This window comes from Chrysoperla carnea, chromosome 2, assembly GCF_905475395.1.
Source record: "Chrysoperla carnea chromosome 2, inChrCarn1.1, whole genome shotgun sequence".
Classification (NCBI taxonomy): Eukaryota; Metazoa; Arthropoda; class Insecta; order Neuroptera; family Chrysopidae; genus Chrysoperla; species Chrysoperla carnea.
The window spans coordinates 7372312-7396235 of NC_058338.1; the positions used below are offsets into that span (position 1 = coordinate 7372312).

The following is a 23924-nucleotide window of genomic DNA, read 5'->3' on the forward strand; positions in this document are numbered from 1 at the left end:
ATTAAAAAAAATTACAAAAATAGATAACAATTCAATTTCATTAAATATTACGCTAAAATTAAATAAAAAAAAATTAGATCATTAACAAAATTTAATTCTCTATTTTCTCCGCCCATGATAATGTTTTCGATAGTTTGTTAGAATGTTTTGCTGAGGTCGAAGCTTGGAGTTAACATTGCCTTTAAATTACAAAACTAAGAGATTTTTCTATTTAGTGAATACAAAAAAATCATTCCAAAACAGGGTTATAAGTTTTACGATATTTCGCTAATAATTCTACTAAGTCAGGATCATCACCTAGTGGCGTATTGCTAGCAATAATCATTTCTCTGATTAAACCCTGCCAGTTGTTAATACTTTTCAGTTTTTTCTTATACTTTTCTGTTTGCCTGAAAGAGAGAACACGTAAGGTAATATAATAATTGCTTTTTTTCTCGATCTAAATTAAATCCTTACTTATTTGCTTCTTTTCTTCTTAATTGCTTTACTTCATCTAATTCACTTTGTTTATTTTTCACAGTCATTTTAAGTTCAGTGATTTTATATTTGAACGTTTCCAATGCTTCTTCTAAATAACGAGTTTCATTCACATTTTTTTTTAGTTCATAAAATAAATGTCGAAATATTCTAAAAATTTTATAACTTATTATAATTTTTAAACACACGGTATATTTAATTCCATTTACTTTTTATATTCTTCAAACTGTGGATCGTTACTTCTGAATAATTCTCGAAGTGCAAACGCATATTTAATTGCAAGACACAGATTTTCTTGATCATTTTTTATGCTAGAAACTTCATTATATGTTTCCGAAGTTGTTGGCTCGTCAATATTTTCGTTCGTTTCAATTTCTAGAATTTAAAAATTGAATTTATTATCATCATTGAATTAAAAAATTAACATTCTTACTGTTTGTAGCTAATAATGCTTCGAGTTTAGCAACACATAGGTTATAAGTTTCAGAAATTTCTTCTGAATCTCTATTTTCGTCGATTCCAAATTCAAAATTATCTAGAATTTCGTCCATTTTGTAAATTTTTTATTTTTATTTACTTTTTCTTATCCAAAGTATTTTTATTAAATGGTTATTGACGGTAACTTGTCGGGAATTGTTTTTGGCGCCAAATAATTTCTTTTAATACCAACCTTAATACCAACTATAAATTTTAGTAGCAAAAATATTAATAAAAATAACAAATATGTAATTTTGTAATTCTGTAATGTATTATTTATAATATGAAATAAAGAATCTTTTACTACTATTAATAAAAATAGTTTGAAGTTGAAAATGTATGGAGTGTAAAGTAAATTACGCTCCATATGAACATTAATTGAACTCATTTTGAAAAACCGTCGAAATTATTAATTGAACTCATTTTATTTCCAAACGATCGGGGAGCGTGAAACGAAGCATACTGAAATGGCAAAGTACACTGAATATTTTGACAGCTATTAGTCATTAATATGTTTGACAGTTGCTTAGTAATCCCTATTGGAAAAAGTATCATCCCTATTTTATCACCCCTTAGATGGGATAAAAGTATTTATCATTAATAAACAAAATATAAATTATTATTATCGCATTGGCTATTTAATTCTTGATAATTCTTTATAACTTGCAACTTTTTATACTTCAAAGTAATACTTTTTGCATAAGTTATAAATTATTATCGCATTGGCTATTTAATTTTTGATAATTCTTTATAATATGCAACTTTTTATACTTCAAAGTAATACTTTTTACATAAGTTATAAATTATTATCGCATTGGCTATTTAATTTTTGATAATTCTTTATAATATGCAACTTTTTATACTTTAAAGTAATACTTTTTGCATAAGTTATAAATTATTATCGCATCGCGCATCGGCTATTTAATTTTTGATAATTCTTTATAACTTGCAACTTTTTATACTTCAAAGTAATACTTTTTGCATAAGTTATAAATTATTATCGCATTGGCTATTTAATTTTTGATAATTCTTTATAATATGCAACTTTTTATACTTCAAAGTAATACTTTTTGCATAAGCGTACTGAAACTTAAAACTTTTTTATGAATAATATAATTATGTCTATAAGAGACGGGTTTCGCTCGCTCACGTTTTTCTATTGTATATTGGAGTAATAATACTGGAAATAATAGTATACAGTAATAAATAATTATTATATATAAAATATTTTAATTGAAGACATCAAAGTTCATTACCAATTCAATTGAAACTAAAATAAAAAAAAAAATAAAAAATTATTATTAGCCTATTAGCGTTGAAAATAAAAAATGCTTTGTAATGATATGATTCTGACTTAAAATACAAATTTAAATGCGTCATGCTTTTTAATAATACACAATATTATAATATTATATTTTGGAAAGAAACGTCATATAACTTCCATGTACAGATTAATAACTTAAGGGTGTTTTCTTAGGATCATCTTTAAATCAGTATATGCATTTTCTCATTAGCCTCTTTACGGTGCTAAATTTATAGATTTAAGTCTGTCAATTACTATAAAAATTTGAAATCGTTAAACCGTCTCTAACTCTAAATAAATTTAATTAAAGTTCGAATAATTAAAGTTTTTAATAAAAAAAAAAAAAACTTTCAGATAAACTAACTAACTAACTAAGCAATAAACATTGTATTTGTTCTGAGTTTTATAAAAAAAACCAAAATCAATCGAATCCATGTTCAAAGTATCTGTTTGTAAAGTTCGTGGGCCAATAATAAATGTCTAACTACAGTCACGAGCACATATTCTTATACACTCTGTATTTATATAGTTATTTTGAACTCTTTTTGTGGCGGTGTTAACTTTATTGACATGACATGTAATTTATTTTATAATTGTTTTGTGGCGTAATTATTTTATCAACTAATTTATTAATGCATTAGAAAACATACTTAATAGTATTATTATCGCTGGCAACGTCATGATACAGTTAATTTCAAATGAGCAACATAGGTCAGTTAGATCTTGAATCCGAAAGGATCCATCTTGTAAACCGTTAGAGATAGAACAAAAGTTTAAACGTAATAAATGTTCCTAATAAAAAATAAACAAGGGAGAATCAAATATCCGAAGTTCAACCGGCTTAAAATAAACTCTGAAAAACGTCGCCAGCGCTTGTACCATAAATAATTATTTCAAATTTAATTGAAACAATTTTTTTTTTCTAATTATTTTTAAATTTTGAATTTCAACATTCTAATTTTTGGAATAAAGAATAATAACCAATAGTCTTCGTGGCAATAAAAACTCACCGATTATTTTAGAGCTGACTCTGACAAGGGTTCTGTGATTAATTATTGAAAGTTTCATTCGATGTACAGAATATTTCCCATTTTGGTTCGAAGGTTCGATTTTTGAAAATTTTAAAGACTTTTTTTTGGACGGGGTGCAAAATTCGCATTTCAATCCGCAATTAATACCTACGAATGTAAACATGCATAAAATTTCGATTTCAAAAAAATGAGTGAAAAATTCTAAAACCATCAAACTATCGAAAATCGATTCAACAGGTAAAGAAAAATCTTTACTCAAGATTTAGGCTACCAATTTTTTTTATCGCGTAAAACCGATTTGCGGTTCAAAAAAGAGACTAGAATTTTCAGAATCATTGTTTCAAGAACTTTATTTGGTCGAATTTGTCGATAATAGCGAACGCTCACACTATGAAGCCCAAGAATTGATTTCCACAGCTCCAAAGTCCTAAATTACAGCTTGTAGACTTAGTACGGTCGTGTACGATGGTGAATGTGGCCATATTGAATTTTCTATGGCAGCCATTATTATATATATAGATTACTAAACAATTGCATGTACAATCACACATGAATTTCCGCATGAAATAAATTAACCTTCTTTTGACATCGATGAATAAAAAAACAATAAAGAACCCATCACACAATACATGAGTTTTTGACTTCCCGTCAGATTAGTTCCAGATGATGAACTTATGTTCTTTAGGTATATTGTACAGAATACATTGCTACGACTGTCTGTGGCATCGTAGCGCCTAAACGGATGAACCGATTTTGATTTTTTTGGTTTTGTGTGAAAGGAAATTTAACGGAGAGTGTTCTTAGCTATGTTTTAAGTGCAAATTTAGGGTTCCGTACACGAAAAAACTAAAAATTGGCGAGTAGCCGAAAAATTTGTCAAGGGTTCTATAATTGTCTTGGTGTTTGTACTACTTTAATATAGTTTGGGATAGCTGTAAAAAATTCTACTGCGTAAGTATAAAGTTATTGAAATAAAAAAAAGTTATACGGAACTCTAAATAAAATCGCACAGCATTTGAGATGCTGAGGACTATTCATCAAGAACGTATGTATTATTGCTACTCATTCTTCAAAATTCATAGAATATTATATACCAATAATTATTATTCTCCCATCTGCATCAAACATTTCTATCTAAAATATATAAATATCTTTTTGGTGGTGGGATAAGCATGTAGTGTGGCGGCAAACTTGTACAACTTCTCTCATTCAAGCCGATGCCGGATACAAAACATACAAAAACTATAAAATTTTCCATAAACAATTAAAACGGGGTTTTTTTTTGTAATATAAAAAAGTTAGTTTTTTTAAATAAAGTTTGTGTTAATTTATGCGTGATTTTACGTGAAAAAATGTTTTAATTAAAATATAGTGATGTGTGTTATGGCTGGTGTAATGTAATTTATCTATTAATGTGTTAATGAAATCTGTTACCTTGATTTGTTATGCAAATAAATTTCTATTAAATAAGTGGAAATGAAATCAATATTTATTATTTCTTGGAAACTTTTCTGGTATCTAATTAGTCATTGAATTAAGCATTGTTGAAGTTAGCTGTACATATTGACTGAATGTTAAACGATTTTAAGCGTGCCAACATGTGAGGTAATTGGCTTAGGTCTAATCCATTGTAGATTCGTAAGAAAAAATGTAAAGTGATACGTGATAAGTATTTTTTTTAAGCCAAAAAGCGGAAAAAGTTCAGTGAAATCACGATGTTTTATGTAAAACATTTTGTGATATGAAAATTTGCTATTCAAATGTATGTTTTTTTTTATAAATGTCCCTAGCTGACCTAAGCAATTACCTCAGATGTTTGCACGCTTCTCAGTGTACGGCGATGCTCAGTCTATGTATAACTATAAAGTCAATGGCTACACATAAGTTTAATTTTAATGGTTGATTTTTTAAGTGACGATATCTTGGCACCATGAGAACACATGATCGCCGATTTATTGGCATCGAGAGCCATCTTTAAGATATTCAGAGCCCGATAAAGAACTAATAACAATAATCCGTCCTTTTTCTTATCATTTTTTTTGCCAATCATTAAAAATTTTCACCAAAAAAAGAAAGAATGACTCTCGTGGACTCATTCAGTTATATGATTGACGTTGTATGATCGGCATTCGAGCTTCAATGCGTTATTATGAAAATAGTGATACATGGTAAACTATATGTAAGTTTTTTTGGACGTTTGGACGTTTTTAAGACTCACAGGTCTCACAATGGGCAGGAAAACGGATTTTTGTTAGAAATAGAACTGTAAAGTTCTTTCAAATTAACTTCTGTATCCCCTTCAACAAACGTCTAGGCTTTAGGGCATCCAATTTCGTCTTGTATATACAAAATATCTCATAGATTGTTTTCTTTCCATCTTAGTGCCGCATTAACAACGGTTGTGGGCGAATTTTTGGTGGAAGCCTCCTTAAGCAGGTGTGTTAGTGTTTTTAGTCCTAGCAAATCTACTTGGGACCCCAACTAGAGCCCTTTAACCAACGATTTGTATACTTTCTTCCACTTTTTCTTCTTTGTAATTCCCTCGTAAATATACCTGGGGTCCCAAACAGAAGCCGTTTCAAAATTTTTTTAAATGTGAAATTTTCGGTGGTTGCAATCTAGGTTGCCTCAATAGTAAATACGGCACTCCTAAGAATTCACGCATTAACTTCCCTAACTTGGCAAGGTTATTACCGCCGTTTCTATTATCTTCTATAACAAGTTTTTCGAACTTTTTTGAAACGATAGATTGCTTAACAGTTTGTGTAGCATATTTTTTTGGTTTGTTATTAATAAGCAAAAAAAAATTAGCATGTCTCTATGTCATTGACATCACTACTCGACTGGTGGCCTGGCCGAAAAAAGGACCCTGAATTTGTGTGTTTTACATATCAAACTTACTTAGGGTGTTATTATCGTTTACTTCAAGAATTAATTATTAATTTTTTTTTTTGTGAAGTTGGTTTTTAAAAATCTTAACTAGTATGCAAGAGGAAGATGCCCACTGCGCCGTCTTACGTGGGTATCGCCATAAAGATTATATATAAAACTCCTTTTTGCTAAAAAGAGGTGAATTTGTGTTATGGTATCAAGTCTAGTTTTATATTTTTATGGGTAATTTGGCCAATTCGACATCTGTATTATCCCTTATTTCAACGGTGCAGTTTAAATAGATTATGGGCCATTTTATTATTAACAGATGCCAATTCGATGCATAGTATAAAAAGACAAGGGAACAACTTAACAGATTAATTTTAAAAAAAGGTCTTCTTTATTGTTGCTTCTTTGGTTGTCAATTCTCAGAAATAAGTTATAATAGTATGTTTTAAAATTCAGTTTGGAAATTTTACAACTGTGAAATTGACCCAGGACAAAATAAACACTCATTAAATTGGAATAATTACTCTGCTGAATGTATTTGATGTTCAAAAATTACATGTTTAGATATCCGCAACTTTTTATACCCTGTTATATTTGAGAAGTATATATCAATGTATACTAATTTTAGTTCGAAGTTTATTACGCTTAGAAATATTGATGCTGTAAACAAAATGTTGTTATAGATGTTCTGATGTTCATAAAATCAGCTAATGCGTTTATTTGCGTGTGTTCCCCCGCCTGTCTGTAAACACGATACCTTAAAAACGAAATGAAATATCAAGCTGAAATTTTTATAGCGTGCTCAAGACGTAAACAGCTGTGAGTTTGAATTCCGTAGGATCTTTTTTTTAATCCGTTTGATATAGAACAAAAGTTTAAATGTAAAAATATTCTTTATAAAAAAGTAAACAACTTTTGTTTGAAACATTTTTTCGTTAACATCACTGTTTACCCGTGAAGGCACAAATTAGGACAAAACTTTGGTGCTTTTTCCAAAATTATAAAATATAGAGAGTTGAAAATTTGCAGGTAATTAATCCACGGACTCTGTTATTATCTGATCTCTTCATAATAAGGTTAAAACCTTGTAAATAAAATACAATTTGTCAATTTTTATGAAATCTTATAAATAATTATTAAGTTAATTGCATACATATATTTTATAAATAATAATAATTAGAGTTTCTTCAAACAAAACAATTAATAATATTCCATACCTAAGCGGATATTTTATCCAACAACAACAACAAAAATTAAAGACTGAAGCGATTATGATAGTCCAGGCAATTTGAAGATAAAATATCTTTCGATTAACTATTATGATTGAAAAATTTTACAATTAATTTTCGTCTAATTTTCTCAAGTTCTATTAGAATCCACCTTACATTCAATTGTTCCCACTAATCGTTAATTTATAAAAAAAAATTCTGATTCTAAATTACTATTGAAATAAAAATTAAAAAGGGTAATTGCTGTAATTAGCAAGCAAACAGTATTTTCAAATATTTATTATTATAATATTTTTAATCAGCTCGTTAGCAAAAGTTAAAGTGATTGGCGCGCGGTCAATTGTTAATTAAACAATGTTATAAAATTTTATTGATCATATGATTTTATTTTCTCAAATGGTGTGAAAATTCATATCAGATTCTACAGCAGGCATGGGCAAATGTGACTCAGAGAAGTCCCTCAGACTTTTGTAACTAAATAACGAGTAAGACAGTGTCAACCAAAAATACGAGTAAGACAGAGAGACAACATTTTTTTTTTCTACTTATCTCATTACTATTAGAGAAACTGAGATAGCTAGAAGAGTCGTATACCTGTCTCGCATCCTCCTCTATAAGCAATGCGGACTTGCATAAAGAGACACACAATAAAGTTTATGGTATATAATAAAGTTATAACAATGGTGACTTCGACTTAAAATAACTCGCCCATGTCTGTTCTACAAACTGTTGAAGTTATAAGGTTTCGTTTGTATATGGAAGTTATATTCTGTGTCGGATTAACAACCCATGTCGGGGCCCATGGACAATGCAATTAATGTGCAAATCAAACGGCGCCGTTTTTTTTTCTTTGTAAATCAACCTAGGGTTCTTCTCCTTGTATATGACTCTTCTCTTCAACTTGGGGTCCTTCCCCTTGTATGGGATACTACTCATCAACTTGGGATCTTTCATCTTAAATCCGACACACTGTATATAATTTGCCAGGTGCTGTGAGAGTACGGGTCCAAAAATACTCATTGATACTTCGATGAGAAACTTCTTGGTTCAGACTTAAATCACCCAAAAATCTAATTTGCGTGGAGTATTTTTGATAAGTTGATTTTTGTCGTTAAGTGTAACAATCTTAAATAGATATGTGATTAGTTTTTTTGTTGCAATAAAATTATGAAAATAATTATAAATATGTAATTAACATTTATTATTATGTATTAAATTTTATTATTTTAAGGTCGTTCAGTCGTTCTGCTTAATTAAAAAACTACCTTTTTATTATAGTTAAATGTTACATAATGATCAGCAATCAATCACAACGACTTTGATTTCATGATATGCATTTCACATGATCGAAAACTGTGATTGCGTTTTCAAATCTATACACGATATCCGAAAATCCATCTACTCTACTTCAGGAGGTGTAACAAAAAAAGAAGAACATATATTAGGTTCGGAAATAAGTCGCTCCTGAGTTCCAACCACGCGTATGTTTAAAAATATGTAGCCTGCTTGCAGATTGTACAAGCGGTTATTCATAGAACTTGCACATCATATAATAACATAATTTAAATTCAGTTGGTTAGAGCAATCTGTCCGGAAAGCTGATAAACCTGTGGTTCGTTCGAGTATATGTTTTGTTTTTTCTTCGTGCTATATTTTAAGGTAGTTGTTTTGCTATGGGCATGGTGTCAGAAGATTCTAGAAAGGATACAGTGGACACGTATCAGCATTTTCTCAGAGAATCAGGTCTCCACTTCGGGTCAAGATTCGGAGTAGTCAAGATTCTAATCGAAGATAACTTAATGCTTCGAGGAACTGAACTACCTGGCATTGATTAACATAGAAAGGCTGATCTAAGTACTGTGCCACAGGGAACCAAGAAGTGGACTCGTTGGCACAAGTTTGGTTGTCTAAAACGCCCCTTCCACCTGAACTTGTCATTCCTAAGATGTTCCGTAATTTTCCGAATCAAGGAATGGCTATAACAAGTCCATATTGATCACTGGGACTTTACGCAGTGCATGCTTGCACTTCGGGTCAAGATTCGGAGTAGTCAAGATTCTAATCGAGGATAGCTTAATGCTTCGAGGAACTGAACTACCTGGCACTGATTAACATAGAAAGGCTGATCTAAGTACTGTGCCACAGGGAATCAAGAAGTGGACTCGTTGGCACGAGTTTGGTTGTCTAAAACGCCCCTTTCACCTGAACTTGTCATTCCTAAGATGCTCCGTAATTTTCCGAATCAAGGAATGGCTATAACAAGTCCATATTGATCACTGGGATTTTACGCAGTGCATGCAACAGGTCAAACTGTGTATAACCACAGCCAATTCCGTTCGCGGTATGCCTAGGGTATCGGGTTCGATTCCCGTCGTCACAACAAAAAATTAATTTAATTATAGGTTGTGATGGGCTGGTGTAGTGCATGGTGTATGCATGCAAGAGGTGCACTCAGCCTCTGAAAACAATTGATGAGCTGATAAGTATGGGATATTTGGGATAACAATTGGTCCTATGACCTAAGTGTGTCTCTCGTGGATAGCCAATAAAACCTAACCTAATTGATGTATTTGTTAAGAGTTATAAATAGAAAAAAAAATTATCAAACGTTTCATTGCAGAGATATTTTAACGAAAAATTAAAAAATTTTATTGTTGAACAGAAGCAACTACAAGCGAGTATCGTGGTTGTAACAGAAACAAGTATAGTAGAAGTATTATAACCAACTTATCACACACTGAGTATTGTGTGTGTGGTTCACTTGTGTGGTAAAGTATTAGACAAAAATTTTACTCCATTTCACTACAAGCTCATATACTCTTACCTCGCATATAATCCATAACTTTATTGACAATATTATAGCAAGACAACGTCCTTAATTTCAAATGCCTATAAAGAGTTCCGAAATAATAAATATTCGTTTCTTATCATGTACTTCAAATATTTATCTATACTTATAGTAACGCATAATTATCAATTTTTTCATTCTTTTGTCCTTGACATTTTTTGTTTATCCGAAAATGCAGTATTAAAATTATTTCCTAGATAGATTCGGTGTTCAATCTATGAACCGAATTGGAAAAGTACTTAAACTACTTAAAAATGGCATAGATAAAATATTTAAAAATATTTTTAAAGAGATTTATTTTCAATTTTTCATTCCCTTGCTTAAATTAAAAATTGATAACAGCAATTTTGATATTATGCATGATTTGTAAAATAGATGAGAGTTTTTTATTGATTTTTATGTTACGAAAAAAGGGGGGACATGTTTGATATAATAATCTCATAACTTTTTTTTTTTTTTTAAATAAGTTAGATATTTTATAAACAAAATTAAACTGTTATTTTTATGAAGTGCATTAAAATACGTAATAAAATAGCTTTAGCAAAAAACGAAAATGTTTAGTGAAAAAATTTGACGATGGTGGAAACTGTAATATTAATACCCCCTGATGGGGGTTATGGATGGATTATAGTATTGGCGACAGCCTTAAATAATGTAAGTATAATAAAATTAATTTAAATTAAAAAAAAACCCGACTGAATTAGATAAAAACTGCTAAGAAAAAAACAAGTACAGCAGTTTACATAGCGACTCTAACAGTGGGGACCCATTAAAATATAAACCGGCTCAAATCGCCCCAATAAGGGATCTCGACTGTTAAAGTCGGTATGTATGCTGAACTTGTTTTTTTCTTTTCAGTTTTTATTTAATACAGTCGGGTATTTTTATTTTTTAAATTAATTCTTTTATTTAATACTTTTTACTTTTGTCTTTTATCGTACTCTAGAAATCAAACGCGCGAGTCGATTTGCCTATTAAATATCTATTCAATGATACCCTACTTAACATAGTTTGTCTACTTTCATTTTTCACAATATGGCCTCTGGTCGTCGCCATATTGAATTTTCATTTCTTCCTTATCTTCAGTAGCACTCGCAAGGCTAAGATAAATCGATTGACGGAAGAATAATCAAAATCGGCGCATTCGTTTGGTCTCTTGCGCGCTATTTAGGAACACAGATACATACAAATTCATATATAGACTGATAAACACATTACCACTCGTAGTCGGGTAAAAACGAATATACTTAAATAAATTTAAAGCGATTTTCATTTTCTGGCTTATGTTTTTGAAAAGTAACGGGAATATCTGAAGTGATCGCGTGGATAAGATACCAGGCCCGTGTGCAAGAATCAATCAAGGGAGGTGGAAGTTTTTTCGAGTAAGAGAAAAGTTTTTTAGGTGAAAATGTGATATTCAGTCATTATTTGACCACCAGACCCCTTCCCTCACCATTTGCAGATTTAAGAAAGGGCAACTGCCCTGCCCTGACCTATCCTCACTTCGACACGAAATAACCATGCTGTTAACAATCAATAAGATAATAATTAATAATAATAATAATTGACTATTATTGAAAATATTAAATTTTTGTATCATTATTTATAGATAATCACAATACCAATTATCCAATGTTTTGGAATGCTATTTAAAGATAAATTTACGGAATATGGAATTTCTGCAACAGAAGCAACCATAATAATTAATTTTAATTTTGCATTTGGTATGTTATTGGGTTTAATAAATGGGCCATTATTGAAAAAATTTGGTTTTAGAAAAATTGCATTATTTAGTGCATCGATTTATGCGCTTGGAATATGTATGACGGCATTCGCACGAACATTTACACATTTTTTAATTACTTATGGAATTATTGCTTGTAAGTATAATTTTGGATATTTTAGAAAATCAAAAGTCAGCGAACTCGTTGTATTAAAAATTAAACGTCTAACGGAAACAAGTTCTTCCAAGATTATTTCCCCCAAATAATTTATATCAGAAATTTCTATTTAATTCATTTCAGCGTTAGGCGTGAGTTTATCAACAGCTTCCTTTCAGTTAGCTATAAATACATACTTTCGGAAACGAAGGAATAAAGCTGTTGGTTATGCAATGACATTGACAGGTTTAGGGCCTGTATTTATGCCATATGTTGTTGGGTTTTCTATGATATATTATGGTGTGCAAGGTACTTTACTTATTTTAAGTGCGCTGGCCACACATTCGATTGCATCAGCGTTGTTACTACAACCAGTGAAATGGCATATAAAAAAGGAAATCATTCCAGTGGAAGAAGGTGAAAAACTATTAAATGAAAAAACAGAAAGTACTGAAACGCCATCACAACAGGCGAAAAAAGCTGGTAGTGAATTAGGATCAATGGAGGATATAGATACAGCGTCTTTATATGGTTATGAAAGTGCGCCACCTAGTCGAAGAAACTCGATGGATTTAACGCAAGTTAAGCAAGGTATGAATGCAAAGTTTGTCATCTTTTTTATATTTTCTTACTTTCTTAAAACACTTATGTGTCATGTACTTGGAAATAACAGTCTCCTTCCAAATCGTTACCTTCTTCTGAATGACATGAAATCGAAGTCTGCGAATGGAATCAATGGAAATTTTAGGGTAATGTTGTGTCAAAACCATGACACAATCGTTTGTTTTTTAAGTCATGTAAGTAAAGAAAGATAATCACTCTTACTCACAAAGTAATAAAAGTATCTTTCCTCTCACTTCTTCAGTGAATATAGTAATAAACAAACAAACAAACACATACATAATATATGTAAGGTATATACTCATTCGACGCAAAATCTAACCCACTTGAATATTGAATGAAATTTTTCATCGCATGTATCATTTTAGAGCTACAAGCAAAAAACGGAGAAAAGTACAAAAATTTCGGAGTTATTTAGCTCAAAAGTTATGCACACACAGTGAATATGCACAACTCAGCAACCACTTTCTAAATTAAAATCACTTTACTACCTTAAATTAAATCTTCTTTCATTTAGTGTTAAATTATTTTCATTTAATTTTGCAGAACGTCATAGAAAAATTTCCAGACAAAAATCAACGACTGAAAAGCTGTACCAATCAAATTTATCATTGGCTTCGAATAAATATCACTTAGACAAAAAAATCGTTGAAGAAACAGGAGTTGAAGAGGAATTACTTAACAAAAATGAAAAATCTGCCGAGAAATCAACCACAAATCCTTCAACAACAATCTCATTGAATAATATAAATAAGGAAAAAACTTTGGAGGAAAAAATTCCAGAAGAGGAATCATGGTTTAAGTCGTTTTTCCATCGTGTAGTTTTATTTTTCGATTTAGACTTATTAACGGATATGAAATATGTGAGTTTAATGTTGGGAATGTCAGTTGCTGTTTTTGCTGAAATCAATTTTTCATTACTTACACCATTTATTTTGAATGATTTTAAATTTACAACATCGCAAATTGCAACAGTTATGTCAATTATTGGAATTTTTGATATTATATTTCGATTTATTTCACCATTTATTGGCGATCATTTTAAAATTCCAGCCAAAGTTATGTACATGTTTAGTATGGTTCTGCTAGTTTGTTCGAGATCATGTAAGTGAGATTTTTACACCAAGAAAAGTAATTATATGATTAAAAGAGAAACAAACACGATTATCCGGACAATTTAAACACCCGAAAGTACAAAAATTCGCACCCAACTGAAATTTGGTAGAATTGTTTAGTTCCAAGTTTGTAACGCCAATAATACTGATGGTACGAAAAAAATTTTGGCATAGGTGTTCATAAAATCATCTAATAAGTCCATTTCCGGTTTTCTTTTTGTTAAAAGTTTTTTTATTTAGTGATTTTAAGTGAATCTGAAGTACACTAACTAATTTGTCACTTAAAAAAGAATCATCGAAATCGGCTGGCGTGATATTGAGTTATTCGTCCTCTTGTCGTGCAAACTTAATGCAAATTTAAGACTTTTATGGTTTTCTCATGGGTACCGTTATCAGAACTTGACCAAAATGAAATGGGACCACACTCCTCACAAACCTCCTCCTTTTTTGTTTGAAGTCGGTTAAAAATATCAAATGTTAATGAACCGTATTATAAAAATGATTGTTTTTGGTTCCGACCTTCAATTTTTTATGCTCATTAATCGTAATATAATTGACAATAAATCAAATTTTTTTTGTTTCAAGGTATTCTATTTTATCAAACGTATTCACCAATGCTGGTAATTGCTGTGTTATTAGGAATTTCTAAAGGTTTTCGAACTGTATACATGAGTCTTGTTATACCATCGTATGTGCCCTTGGAGAAGTTAGCAGCTGCATCTGGTATACAAATGGTTGTAAATGGAATCATTTTACTTGGGGCTGGTCCGATTTTAGGTAAACTTAATATGAAATTTACAAATTTTAAGGGCAAAATCAATATTTATTAATTCCTTTTCATATGGGATTTTATGATTAATGAAGAGTATTATAACTTCATAAGATAATCGATTATCTTGAACACCCAACTTTATCATCTTTTCGAGAACCTACATATTAATGAATGAAGTTAAGATCGTAAATTTGAAAATGAAAAAGCCTTATAAATGTCTAGGAGTCGGTTATTTATGTGAAATCATTTCTAAATAAAAATTTTATGATCAAATGTCGAAAATTATAAAAAATCATATTGATATCGTATACCGTTTTGTTTTTATTCCAATTGAAGAAGATTAAAAATGTATATTTGACGAATGGAGTGAAACCTATCCAGAAAACAGCTTAATTTAATAATACTTACCAATTCTGCCTACCTTTCAAATAATTCCCACTAGTCTCATCGCGTTATTTTACGGAACTATAATTTACACAGCCTTTTCAAAAATTTGTTTATATTTTTCAGGTATAATTCGTGATCGAACTGGTAGTTTTGCAAATTGTATTATAGTTATAAATTTAGTCACATGTATTACATTATTTTTTTGGACTTTAGAATATATTATACATTATTGTAGACGGAATAAAAATAAAAAAAATACTAAATAAATCGATCCAAGTCGGCAAAAAAAGGACATACTGTGATTTAAAAAAAATGCATTTTTTTGTAAAACATTCGAATATATTTTAGGATTAAGACGAAAAGATGTAATTTTTTTTTGTAAAATAAAAAATTTATCCAAAATCCAAATCAACAGATTATTGAAATTTACATTTTTAATCATGTAATCAACCCACCATATCTTAATCTGACGCGCTCGAATTAATTTACCTATCGCAATTTTGGTTTTACTAATCTGACCGTCTTCCCTACGCGGGTCCCTCCATATTTAGGGCTGATATTTGGTGGAGGTACTGAGGAAGGTTCAGGGAACCCCCATGTCTTAATCTGACGCGCTCGAGTAACTACACAAACTCCCTCTTGGGCTCCCCTACTAAGATTATCGTGATTTTTTCAAGTAAACTAAAAATTCAGTCTCAATAAGGACCGAAAAATAATATCAATTACTTAAAAAAAAAAAGATCTATAATAGTTCATATTTCCACCGCTAAAAATCTTTTGAATCTATACTTGGGAGCTTTTGCGTGACTTTTTTTGTTTTAAATATTTGGAAAATGGTCTATGGACTGACTAGACCATTAAAAGTCAGTTCATTCATTTATTAAAAGTAGTTCTATTTTAAGCCACCGGTGGTCACATGACAAAATGATTTTCTCAATAAGGAATATTAAATTTGCATACAATGAATGCATTTTAATTCTTGTCATGTTTTAAATATATGTAAACAAAAATTGCAACAAAATATAAACAAAAATGTAAATATAGGTAACCTTTTACATTCATTTTCTTGTAGAGAATGTAGTTATTGGTTTTTTATCAATAATGATGGCGATTTAAGAAAATTTTCTTTAAATATCCATCGATCGTAGTTAGTAGATGTCACGTACGAACTGTCGAATGAAGATTTCAAGATTTACAACTTTCTGAACTTAATATAAAAAGGGATAACAATTTTCATCTTTTCAACTCTCCGTACAAAGCGGCAAGGGGTAATAAAAATTCTTGAGCAATAGATTCCAGAACTAGAAAGTACAAATAAGATTTAGATCGATTTTTGGATAACATTTTATTCTTATAAAATGGCGGTCAGGTGAAAAAACGTTTAAAATATGGAAAAATTATGTTCTTTGGCATGTTTTAAAAACCCAAAAAGCTAATATCTTAGTCCAAAAAGCTCGTATAGTAACTTTTTTCTTTTTAAATCTATCTACCATAAGATGCATGTATCTAGGTATAATAAAAATGTAGCTATATATTTTGTTGAATAAAATTTGTTTAGCTTACGTAGTTCCTACGATGCGAATTTGTTGTATTTCCTAATTTGTGCTTACATTCGGTTCAGGTTCATTAAGAATCGTTATTAATTTATAAGAATATTAATTTCAAATTCGAATACAGGTTGTTAAGTAAATTCTTATCAAGATTCGTTGCCATGAGGCCTGCGCAACTGCGCAACCATGAGGCGCAGAGGGATAACAGTCCTCATTACCGTCCTTGTTTAGAAGATATTTAGGAAAAAGGCTCATTGTTAATGAGTATACTTGGTGTTATCGTTTTTCGTAGCTGTGAGATCTACCCTCTGGAGCATGGGCGTTCAACTCGCTTTTGGTTGAAGGGAATAGGAAAAATTTTAGCCTTAAAATTGCAAAAAAGAACAGTATTTTGGCGTAAACACATACTTAGAAGTCCAGATGTACGCCTTCTGGGTATGCTCAAGTTCTGGAGCACGAATTTGTTGAATGGACTATGCAAAATAAATCTTTGCGTTTTTCCACATGAAACTCTTAGACTGGGGTTTCGAATTCCTGGCACTTAACTATTATTGATGGTGAGTTAGTTGATTAAACTGTCTAACTACATTATAGCCTTCCAATTATCATATAATCCACATTTGTGGCGTCCGGCAAACCACACACGCTAGAGATGTCAAATTACGAGGAGGCCTCCCAAGTAGAATACACAAAGAAATCAACTAAGTCCTTAATTTCTGAGATAAGAAAAGGGAGAAGTTGATATCTTTGTGGAAAACCCTATATATTGATGTGAATTCTTAAATTTTAATGACACTACACAATAATTTTTTTGTTATGCACTTTCATGGAAATTTTTTAATGAATATTAATAATTTTTTATTGAGCTACAAAAAGAAATAATTTGTGGTAAAATTGATATCGTTTAGTAATTCGTTGAAAAGTAAGGTGGAGTTTTTTTCATAAGTGTCTTCGATTGTTTTAAAATGATTGGCATAAAGAAGAATATTTTTAAAGAAATCAACAACATCGATAACCCAAAAAAGAAAGTAGAATTCATTAAGAAAGTTACATTATCACAGTTACCAAAGAATGGACCATCGATTAGTGAATTTTATGCTGACCAAAATATTTTGGTTACTGGTGGTACTGGCTTTATGGGCAAAGTTTTAATTGAGAAATTACTTCGTTCATGTCCAAAAATTAAGGGAATTTATGTATTATTGCGTTCGAAGAAAAATTATACGGATGAACAAAGATTAAGTAAAATCTTAGATATACCTGTAAGTTTTAACTGATTTATTTGTTTTGAAAAGAATATACTCGCTCCAGGAGTCGAACCCAGACCTCTTGGATTCATTAACTTACTTATTATTTATAGTTTGTTTTATACTAAACTTTTGCATGCAGTTTTTATTTACCGTCGAAGTCTCTCAATAACTTCGAATCGAAAATTGTGTATGTCAGCTCCGACGCACGACTGGATTGTACTCCTTAAGTGTTGTATATAGTATGCTGTCAGTTTCAAATAATAGATGCTTTGTCTGTTATACGTACTATGTTACTTCTAGTCATAGCCAAATCGACGAATGTGGTGAATATCGTTGTATACTTTGTACTGCACACCAAGCTGCCTCTTCCTGCTACTATTTCCGCTCCGAAAAAAAATTCATCTCACTCTTTGGTACGTCTTATTTTTAGTTATTTGAAAAATTAAAAAAAGATTATCCAGAATCATTATCTAAAGTAAAAGTAATTAAAGGAGATATCAGCAAACTACAATATGGTTTATCTGATTCTGATTTGGAATTTATAATAAATGAAATAAACATTGTATTCCATGTGGCAGCATCTGTACGTTTTGATGATTCTTTGAAGGATGCCATTTTAATCAATACACGAGGAACTAGAGAAATGTTAAGAATACTTAAACAAATGCAACATTTAAAGGTAATCCATTAACTAATAAACGTCATTATAAATTATGGATTCTTAGAAAATAGGATAAAATTGAATTCTTCGAGAAAAATTTTCCCTTTGATTATTATTTTTTGCATATTTACTTTTGGCGGATGCACTCTAAATAAGGATCGTGAGTTTGTTGGTCGAAGATCTGGTATAAGTTTTTGGTCTTGATCTCGACGATAGAATCTTGGTATTAGTCTCGCATTATTAGTTTTAGTCTTGGTATTTATTTTGCGAAAAATATATCTTGGTCTTGAAGAATCTAGTCTTGGTCTTGTAAAAATACTCTCAGTCATGGCTTTGGTCAATCGACTCTTGTCTTTGATCTTACATAAGCCACGTTTTGAACTCTTAAGTTTCGATTGAGTTTTATTGTATTATTTCAGAATTTTTGGATTCTTACTTTTAATAATCATTAATAAATTAATCATAACTATTCACATATACAGTGCGTTCATTTCAAAAGTATCCACCCTTAAATAGAATCCATATCTTAGAAAAGATAATAATTAAATTTTAATTCTAATCAAACTGTAGAATCAGAAAATTTGTCTATAATTAGGTTTTCCTGTATACATCAACCACTTATTGTAATATTGATAAAGAACTGGATGCAATTGAAGAAAAGGTTTACAAACCGTCAACAAATTGGGAGACTATGATTAATGCAGCTGAAAATATGGATGAAAATGTACTCAGTATCCTTGAGCAAAAGTATATACGCAGCTTATAAACTCATCAAGAAATGAATTTAATAAATTCGTTTAATTTTAGAATTTTAAATAAGTATCCAAATACGTACACATTTTCCAAAAATCTAGCTGAAGAAATTGTGTCAGAAAATTGTGGAGGCATACCAACAGTTATTTTTCGTCCAACAGTCGGTAAGGATATTAATAAATGATAATTAAAAAAAAAATCCTTAATGAAATGAATGTTTCAGTGGCTATTTCAGTAAAGGAACCGATACCTGGCTGGGTGGATAACTTTAATGGACCAATGGGCTTTATAACAGCATTTCAAGTTGGACTAGTTCGTACAGTTTATATAGACGGCGATAAGAAAGTTGATTGGGTACCTGTTGACATAGCAATAAAAGGAATGATAGCATCGACATGGTATAAAGCGTTGGAACAATCGGAGCGTAATCAATGGTATATAAAATTTTTTAATCCTGACAAAACAGAGCGGTTTTGTCAGCATTAAAAAAATTTAATATTAGCGATTTTTTCATTTGATATCATTTTTAGCTTAGTTATTAATTCATCAACCAGTGACTTGGTACAAATTAACAATAGTGTGATGATTGAATTTGGAGCGTCAACAGCAAAAAAAAGTCCACCGAGCACATTGTTATGGTATCCATTTTGTTTTTACACGCAATATAAATATTTATTTTGGTTTTATTCTGTAATACTGCATTTGATTCCAGCAATATTTTTAAATATTTTATTGAAATTCAGCGATCAAAGATTGAAGTAAGCTAACAGTTTTGTTACTGAAAGTAATCACACCTTAAATTCCGGTAGATCCGCATAGGTACACTTCCGTTCAAGTCACCTGAACAGCTATTTCTACAAAGAAAGCTAGAGTTTCTACAATTCATACGTTTATACTTAATCCGTCAGATCCGTGATGAGTAAACATTCTTTAACCTTGTAAATCTACACTAGCTAAATAAAAAAAGTTTAATTATGTCATAATCTAAATAATTCAATTCATTTTAACTAATTTTATCATATTTCTGTCATAATTTTTTTAAATTTAATTTACTGCGTATGACTTATATTAAATTAACGACGTCACAGCGTCAATCGTATAACTTCGTGAGTTTCCGGATCATTTTCGCCAATTTGAATTATAATGATTTTCATTCATAGAGACATATTTACTTTCATTAAAAAAAAATTTGAAAAAGGTCTATTATTTGTATCTCTCAAAAATTAAATTTATTTTAGTTTATTTAAATTATACCGACGAATATTTTATGCAAATATGAAGCTTTCACCGTTCTCGTTAAATGAATGGACATTTAAAAATGATAATTTTAAATCGTTACATGCCATATTGAAACCCGATGATGTAGAAAAATTTTCAGTAAGTAAAAAAGATAATATTGGTCCGAGGAATAGTACTCTTTTTGTTAAATGATTATTATACTTGAAACTTCGTGAGTGGCTTCCTTTTAGTGAGCCTACCACAATTTCTCTCGAATCGAACGAATTTTTCCGAAATTGCTGGGTTTTTTATATGACCATGATAACGTCAAGTTATTGGTCTGAAAACACGCAGCAGGGAATTTTTCAAACTCAAGTTGATTGGTAAATTTTGTAAAATATATATTTTACTTGTAAAATCGTATCCCTGGTCAAAGTGTTGACAAATTCCCTGCTGCGTTTTTTTCAGACCGATAGCTTAACTATGCTATGCTGATTTGAAAACGTTACACGTTCGAAAAAAGATCGTAGAGAGAATCTTGGTAAAAAGGGTGCTATCCAGCGGAATATATACCATTAAATTGAACTATTACGTTTATTTTGTGTTAAATTTATAGATAGAGTATATTGGGATGTCAAATCAAGAACGATTTGATCTCGTAAGAGACGGCTCACTACGATATCTATTAAAAGATAAGAATTTTTCGGAAAAAACACTTGATCAACGATTATTCAATTTAAAAATGTAAGTGATCATTATAATTTTTGTCTATTTTCTTAATGCCAGAGATTCTGCTTTAAAACGGGCGTGACGTCCTAGTATGTGGCTTGTCAGACTTTTTGACATACCGTATGGTATTAATTACTTATATTTAGTATGGTATTACCATGGATATATACTATAATTACTACATACGTGGATATTACACCTGTAGTAAAAAGTACATTGAACTGTCACCAACTAACAGATTACATATTAATACGTCATCAACAGAGAGCGCCAAAAGGACTACGTTTAAACATCTCAAACTTATTTTCTATTTTAATAACTAGCCATTTCATTATGAGCTTACGAGCTAAGTTGATATATAACTATAAGCAAAATATGTTTTAATAATCGCTATTTTTTTGTTTACAGAAAATTTTATCTTCATGTTGCATTAATGAGTGTTATAATTATTGCTTCTATGTTTATTATAAATTTAATGACTGTTAAATTTGTGTATACTGAGCGTCATATATAATAAATAACGAAAAAAGTTGTAATTTTATTTGTACCCTAAAATCCTTACTATCAAGCTATATCCACCAAGTCATGGGACACCCTGTAGGTATACAGTATTTAAATTGTGTTGAATCATATAGTAAATTATTAATGGATAGTATGCAAAACTGAGCCGCAGAAACGGTTTTGTTTAGTAAAAATAATTAAAATGGATTCTGTGCAATTTGGAAATGTGAAAATGAGTGTGAATGGGAATGTGTGAATATAATCTAACGGGATAGAATGTAAACTACAACTTTTCTGGAAATCGGCCATCTATCGACCTGGAAGTCGAAGTATTTTTAATTTAGCAAGGTATTCAACCATACACATTTTTATTTTTTTATTTTTGTATGAGTATTTAACTCATGAAGGTTATAAAGAAGGAGAACGATCGCAATAGAAAATATTGTCCCCAATATTTTGAAAAAATAAGTGAGGCGCTGGGATCGCTAAGTTGTATCATTAAATGCGGGCTGTTGTGCGCTAATAAACTACTTACCGACGACAGCGCGGCTGGTGGTTGAAAATGAACTATAAATTCTCCAAATTTTCAGGGACAGGTGCGCTAATGCTTTAGTACATAGCGATCGTTCTCCTTCTTGATTTAACTAATGAAACCATAGATAAAATAATAGTATTACTATTAAAATATCTTTGAATGAAACTCAACCCAACGTATGTTTGTTGAACAGATCACTCTTAATTAGATGCGTTGCTTAACGCATGTATTCTGTTATACTCGTGATATTTATATGCCTAGATGTAAATCGAACATTCTGTATAGTAATGATCATTTAATAAATTTAATTACGATAAAAAATTATTTTATGGACGTTTTCGTAAAATTAATAAGCATAAAATCATATCAAACTTTTCAATAATTAACAGTTACGAATTTTATTGTAACGAAATATTAAATTTCGTTACTACTAAGTAGCAGTAGACTACTGGAGAGTATCTTAGAGCAAATGCAGGTTAGTTATTTTGTTACCTAACCTAAAATATGACGCCACGCACTGGCCAGTATATTTCGGAACGATTCACCAATATGGCGTCGTACTGGCCAGTATACTGGTGAATATTAAGGAACACACCCACGGTGTGGTACTATACTACTGTAGATTGTTTCTATTTGGAAAATTTTAAATTTACATCAATTGTTAACAATATTACATGAATAATAATTAGTATTGTTATTGGACGTTCCAAAAATGTTTTCTACGTTCCAAAAATGAGTTGCTATCTAAACTTGTAAATGGTAGCCAAGAAAAAAGTAGAAAATAATGGTAAAATTTAGTACATTTAAGTCAAATTCTAAATGTACTCTTTCCACATCGAATGTTATAGTAATAACATTTATACTTTATGCGTTTTATCAAGGTCAACTTTTTGAACTTTAAAGTGTGTTTTTGACTCTAATAGTATGTATGTACAATTTAATTGATTTAAATTTATATTTTTTCTAAGTTACTAGCAGACCCGGCCACGCGTTGCTGTGGTCAAGGTTCTTGTTTTATTACAGTGTGATTTGATGCATAGCAATTTTAATAATATAACTATGTGATAATACTTACATGTATAATATGTTAATTAAACAGTTTTAAACAATAAAACACAAATAACTAAATAGCAGAAATAATTTCACTGTATTTCGTTGATTACAAAATAAATTTAGGTTATACCTTAAACATCAGCAACACGTGGTGGTTATGCTATTAAATTGTAACTTAAATGAAACGTTTGTATTTTTAACATAGTGCCATCTATATTGAATACTACTCAATCCAGTCAACAGATATCACCATCTGTTAGAATCGTTTGGAGCTAACAGATAATTGTAACTTTCAAATAATACACAAATATTTTGCAATAAAATAATATTGCGAATATAAATTGAGATGTAGGTTATCCTATTTTTCAAGTTGGATCAAATTGCACACGGTGTGCAAATCAAATTTGAAATCGGTTCAGTAGTTTAGGAGCCCATCGCGGACAAACAACGTGACACGTAATTTTTATATATAAAGATTTTAAATCAGAATTAGGTAAATGATCGAACTACTTAAATTAAACTGTGTACTTTAAAAATTTACTTTATGTTTATTGAAATGTTGGCCTCGATAAAATGCATCAAGTATAGAATGTTTTTGATTCGTTGTTTGATTCAAGGTTTTTTGATGCACACATTTTCAAATTTGACATTCTG

General features: G+C 30.4%; 3 protein-coding genes across 5 annotated transcripts; 2 read left to right on the forward strand and 1 right to left on the reverse strand.

The window, feature by feature from the left end:
* Positions 1 to 111: 111 nt before the first annotated feature.
* LOC123293771 lies at positions 112 to 1119 on the reverse strand. The gene is made up of 4 exons (XM_044874677.1): positions 911 to 1119; positions 687 to 852; positions 457 to 627; positions 112 to 389 (listed from the first exon to the last, which is right to left on the reverse strand). Exons 1-4 carry the CDS (start codon positions 1026 to 1028, stop codon positions 230 to 232), a joined length of 615 nt encoding a protein of 204 aa, XP_044730612.1. The 5' UTR covers positions 1029 to 1119; the 3' UTR covers positions 112 to 229.
* A 3440-nt stretch (positions 1120 to 4559) lies between these two features.
* On the forward strand, positions 4560 to 15428 carry LOC123291832 (monocarboxylate transporter 9-like). Of its 3 annotated transcripts, none has more exons than XM_044872259.1 (7): positions 4560 to 4702; positions 10717 to 10899; positions 11855 to 12125; positions 12270 to 12716; positions 13293 to 13850; positions 14447 to 14638; positions 15144 to 15428. In XM_044872259.1, the coding sequence occupies exons 2-7, from the start codon at positions 10822 to 10824 to the stop codon at positions 15284 to 15286; spliced, it is 1689 nt and encodes a 562-aa protein (XP_044728194.1). In that variant the 5' UTR covers positions 4560 to 4702; positions 10717 to 10821; the 3' UTR covers positions 15287 to 15428. The 3 variants fall into 3 exon arrangements, with proteins under 3 accessions (XP_044728194.1, XP_044728193.1, XP_044728195.1); XM_044872258.1 differs by having other exon boundaries at positions 4560 to 4685; positions 10713 to 10899; XM_044872260.1 differs by having other exon boundaries at positions 4560 to 4680; positions 10713 to 10899.
* Positions 15429 to 16378: 950 nt separating this feature from the next.
* LOC123291401 (putative fatty acyl-CoA reductase CG5065) lies at positions 16379 to 21200 on the forward strand. The gene is made up of 9 exons (XM_044871675.1): positions 16379 to 16384; positions 17554 to 17832; positions 18251 to 18499; positions 19077 to 19228; positions 19289 to 19398; positions 19458 to 19668; positions 19765 to 19992; positions 20473 to 20611; positions 21069 to 21200. Exons 1-9 carry the CDS (start codon positions 16379 to 16381, stop codon positions 21198 to 21200), a joined length of 1506 nt encoding a protein of 501 aa, XP_044727610.1.
* The last annotated feature ends 2724 nt before the right edge of the window (positions 21201 to 23924 follow it).

Coding starts and splice junctions, on each gene's coding strand:
- LOC123293771 (XM_044874677.1), bottom strand. CDS start 1,028: ATGGACGAAATTCTAGATAATTTTGAATTTGGAATCGACGAAAATAGA. Junction 853..910: donor AGCATTATTAGCTACAAACA/GTAAGAATGTTA, acceptor TTTAAATTCTAG/AAATTGAAACGAACGAAAAT. Junction 390..456: donor AGAAGAAAAGAAGCAAATAA/GTAAGGATTTAA, acceptor TCTCTCTTTCAG/GCAAACAGAAAAGTATAAGA.
- LOC123291832 (XM_044872259.1), top strand. CDS start 10,822: ATGGTGGAAACTGTAATATTAATACCCCCTGATGGGGGTTATGGATGG. Junction 12,126..12,269: donor TACTTATGGAATTATTGCTT/GTAAGTATAATT, acceptor AATTCATTTCAG/CGTTAGGCGTGAGTTTATCA. Junction 13,851..14,446: donor GCTAGTTTGTTCGAGATCAT/GTAAGTGAGATT, acceptor TTTTGTTTCAAG/GTATTCTATTTTATCAAACG.
- LOC123291401 (XM_044871675.1), top strand. Junction 19,229..19,288: donor CTCAGTATCCTTGAGCAAAA/GTATATACGCAG, acceptor GTTTAATTTTAG/AATTTTAAATAAGTATCCAA. Junction 19,993..20,472: donor TTCAGCGATCAAAGATTGAA/GTAAGCTAACAG, acceptor AATTTATTTTAG/TTTATTTAAATTATACCGAC.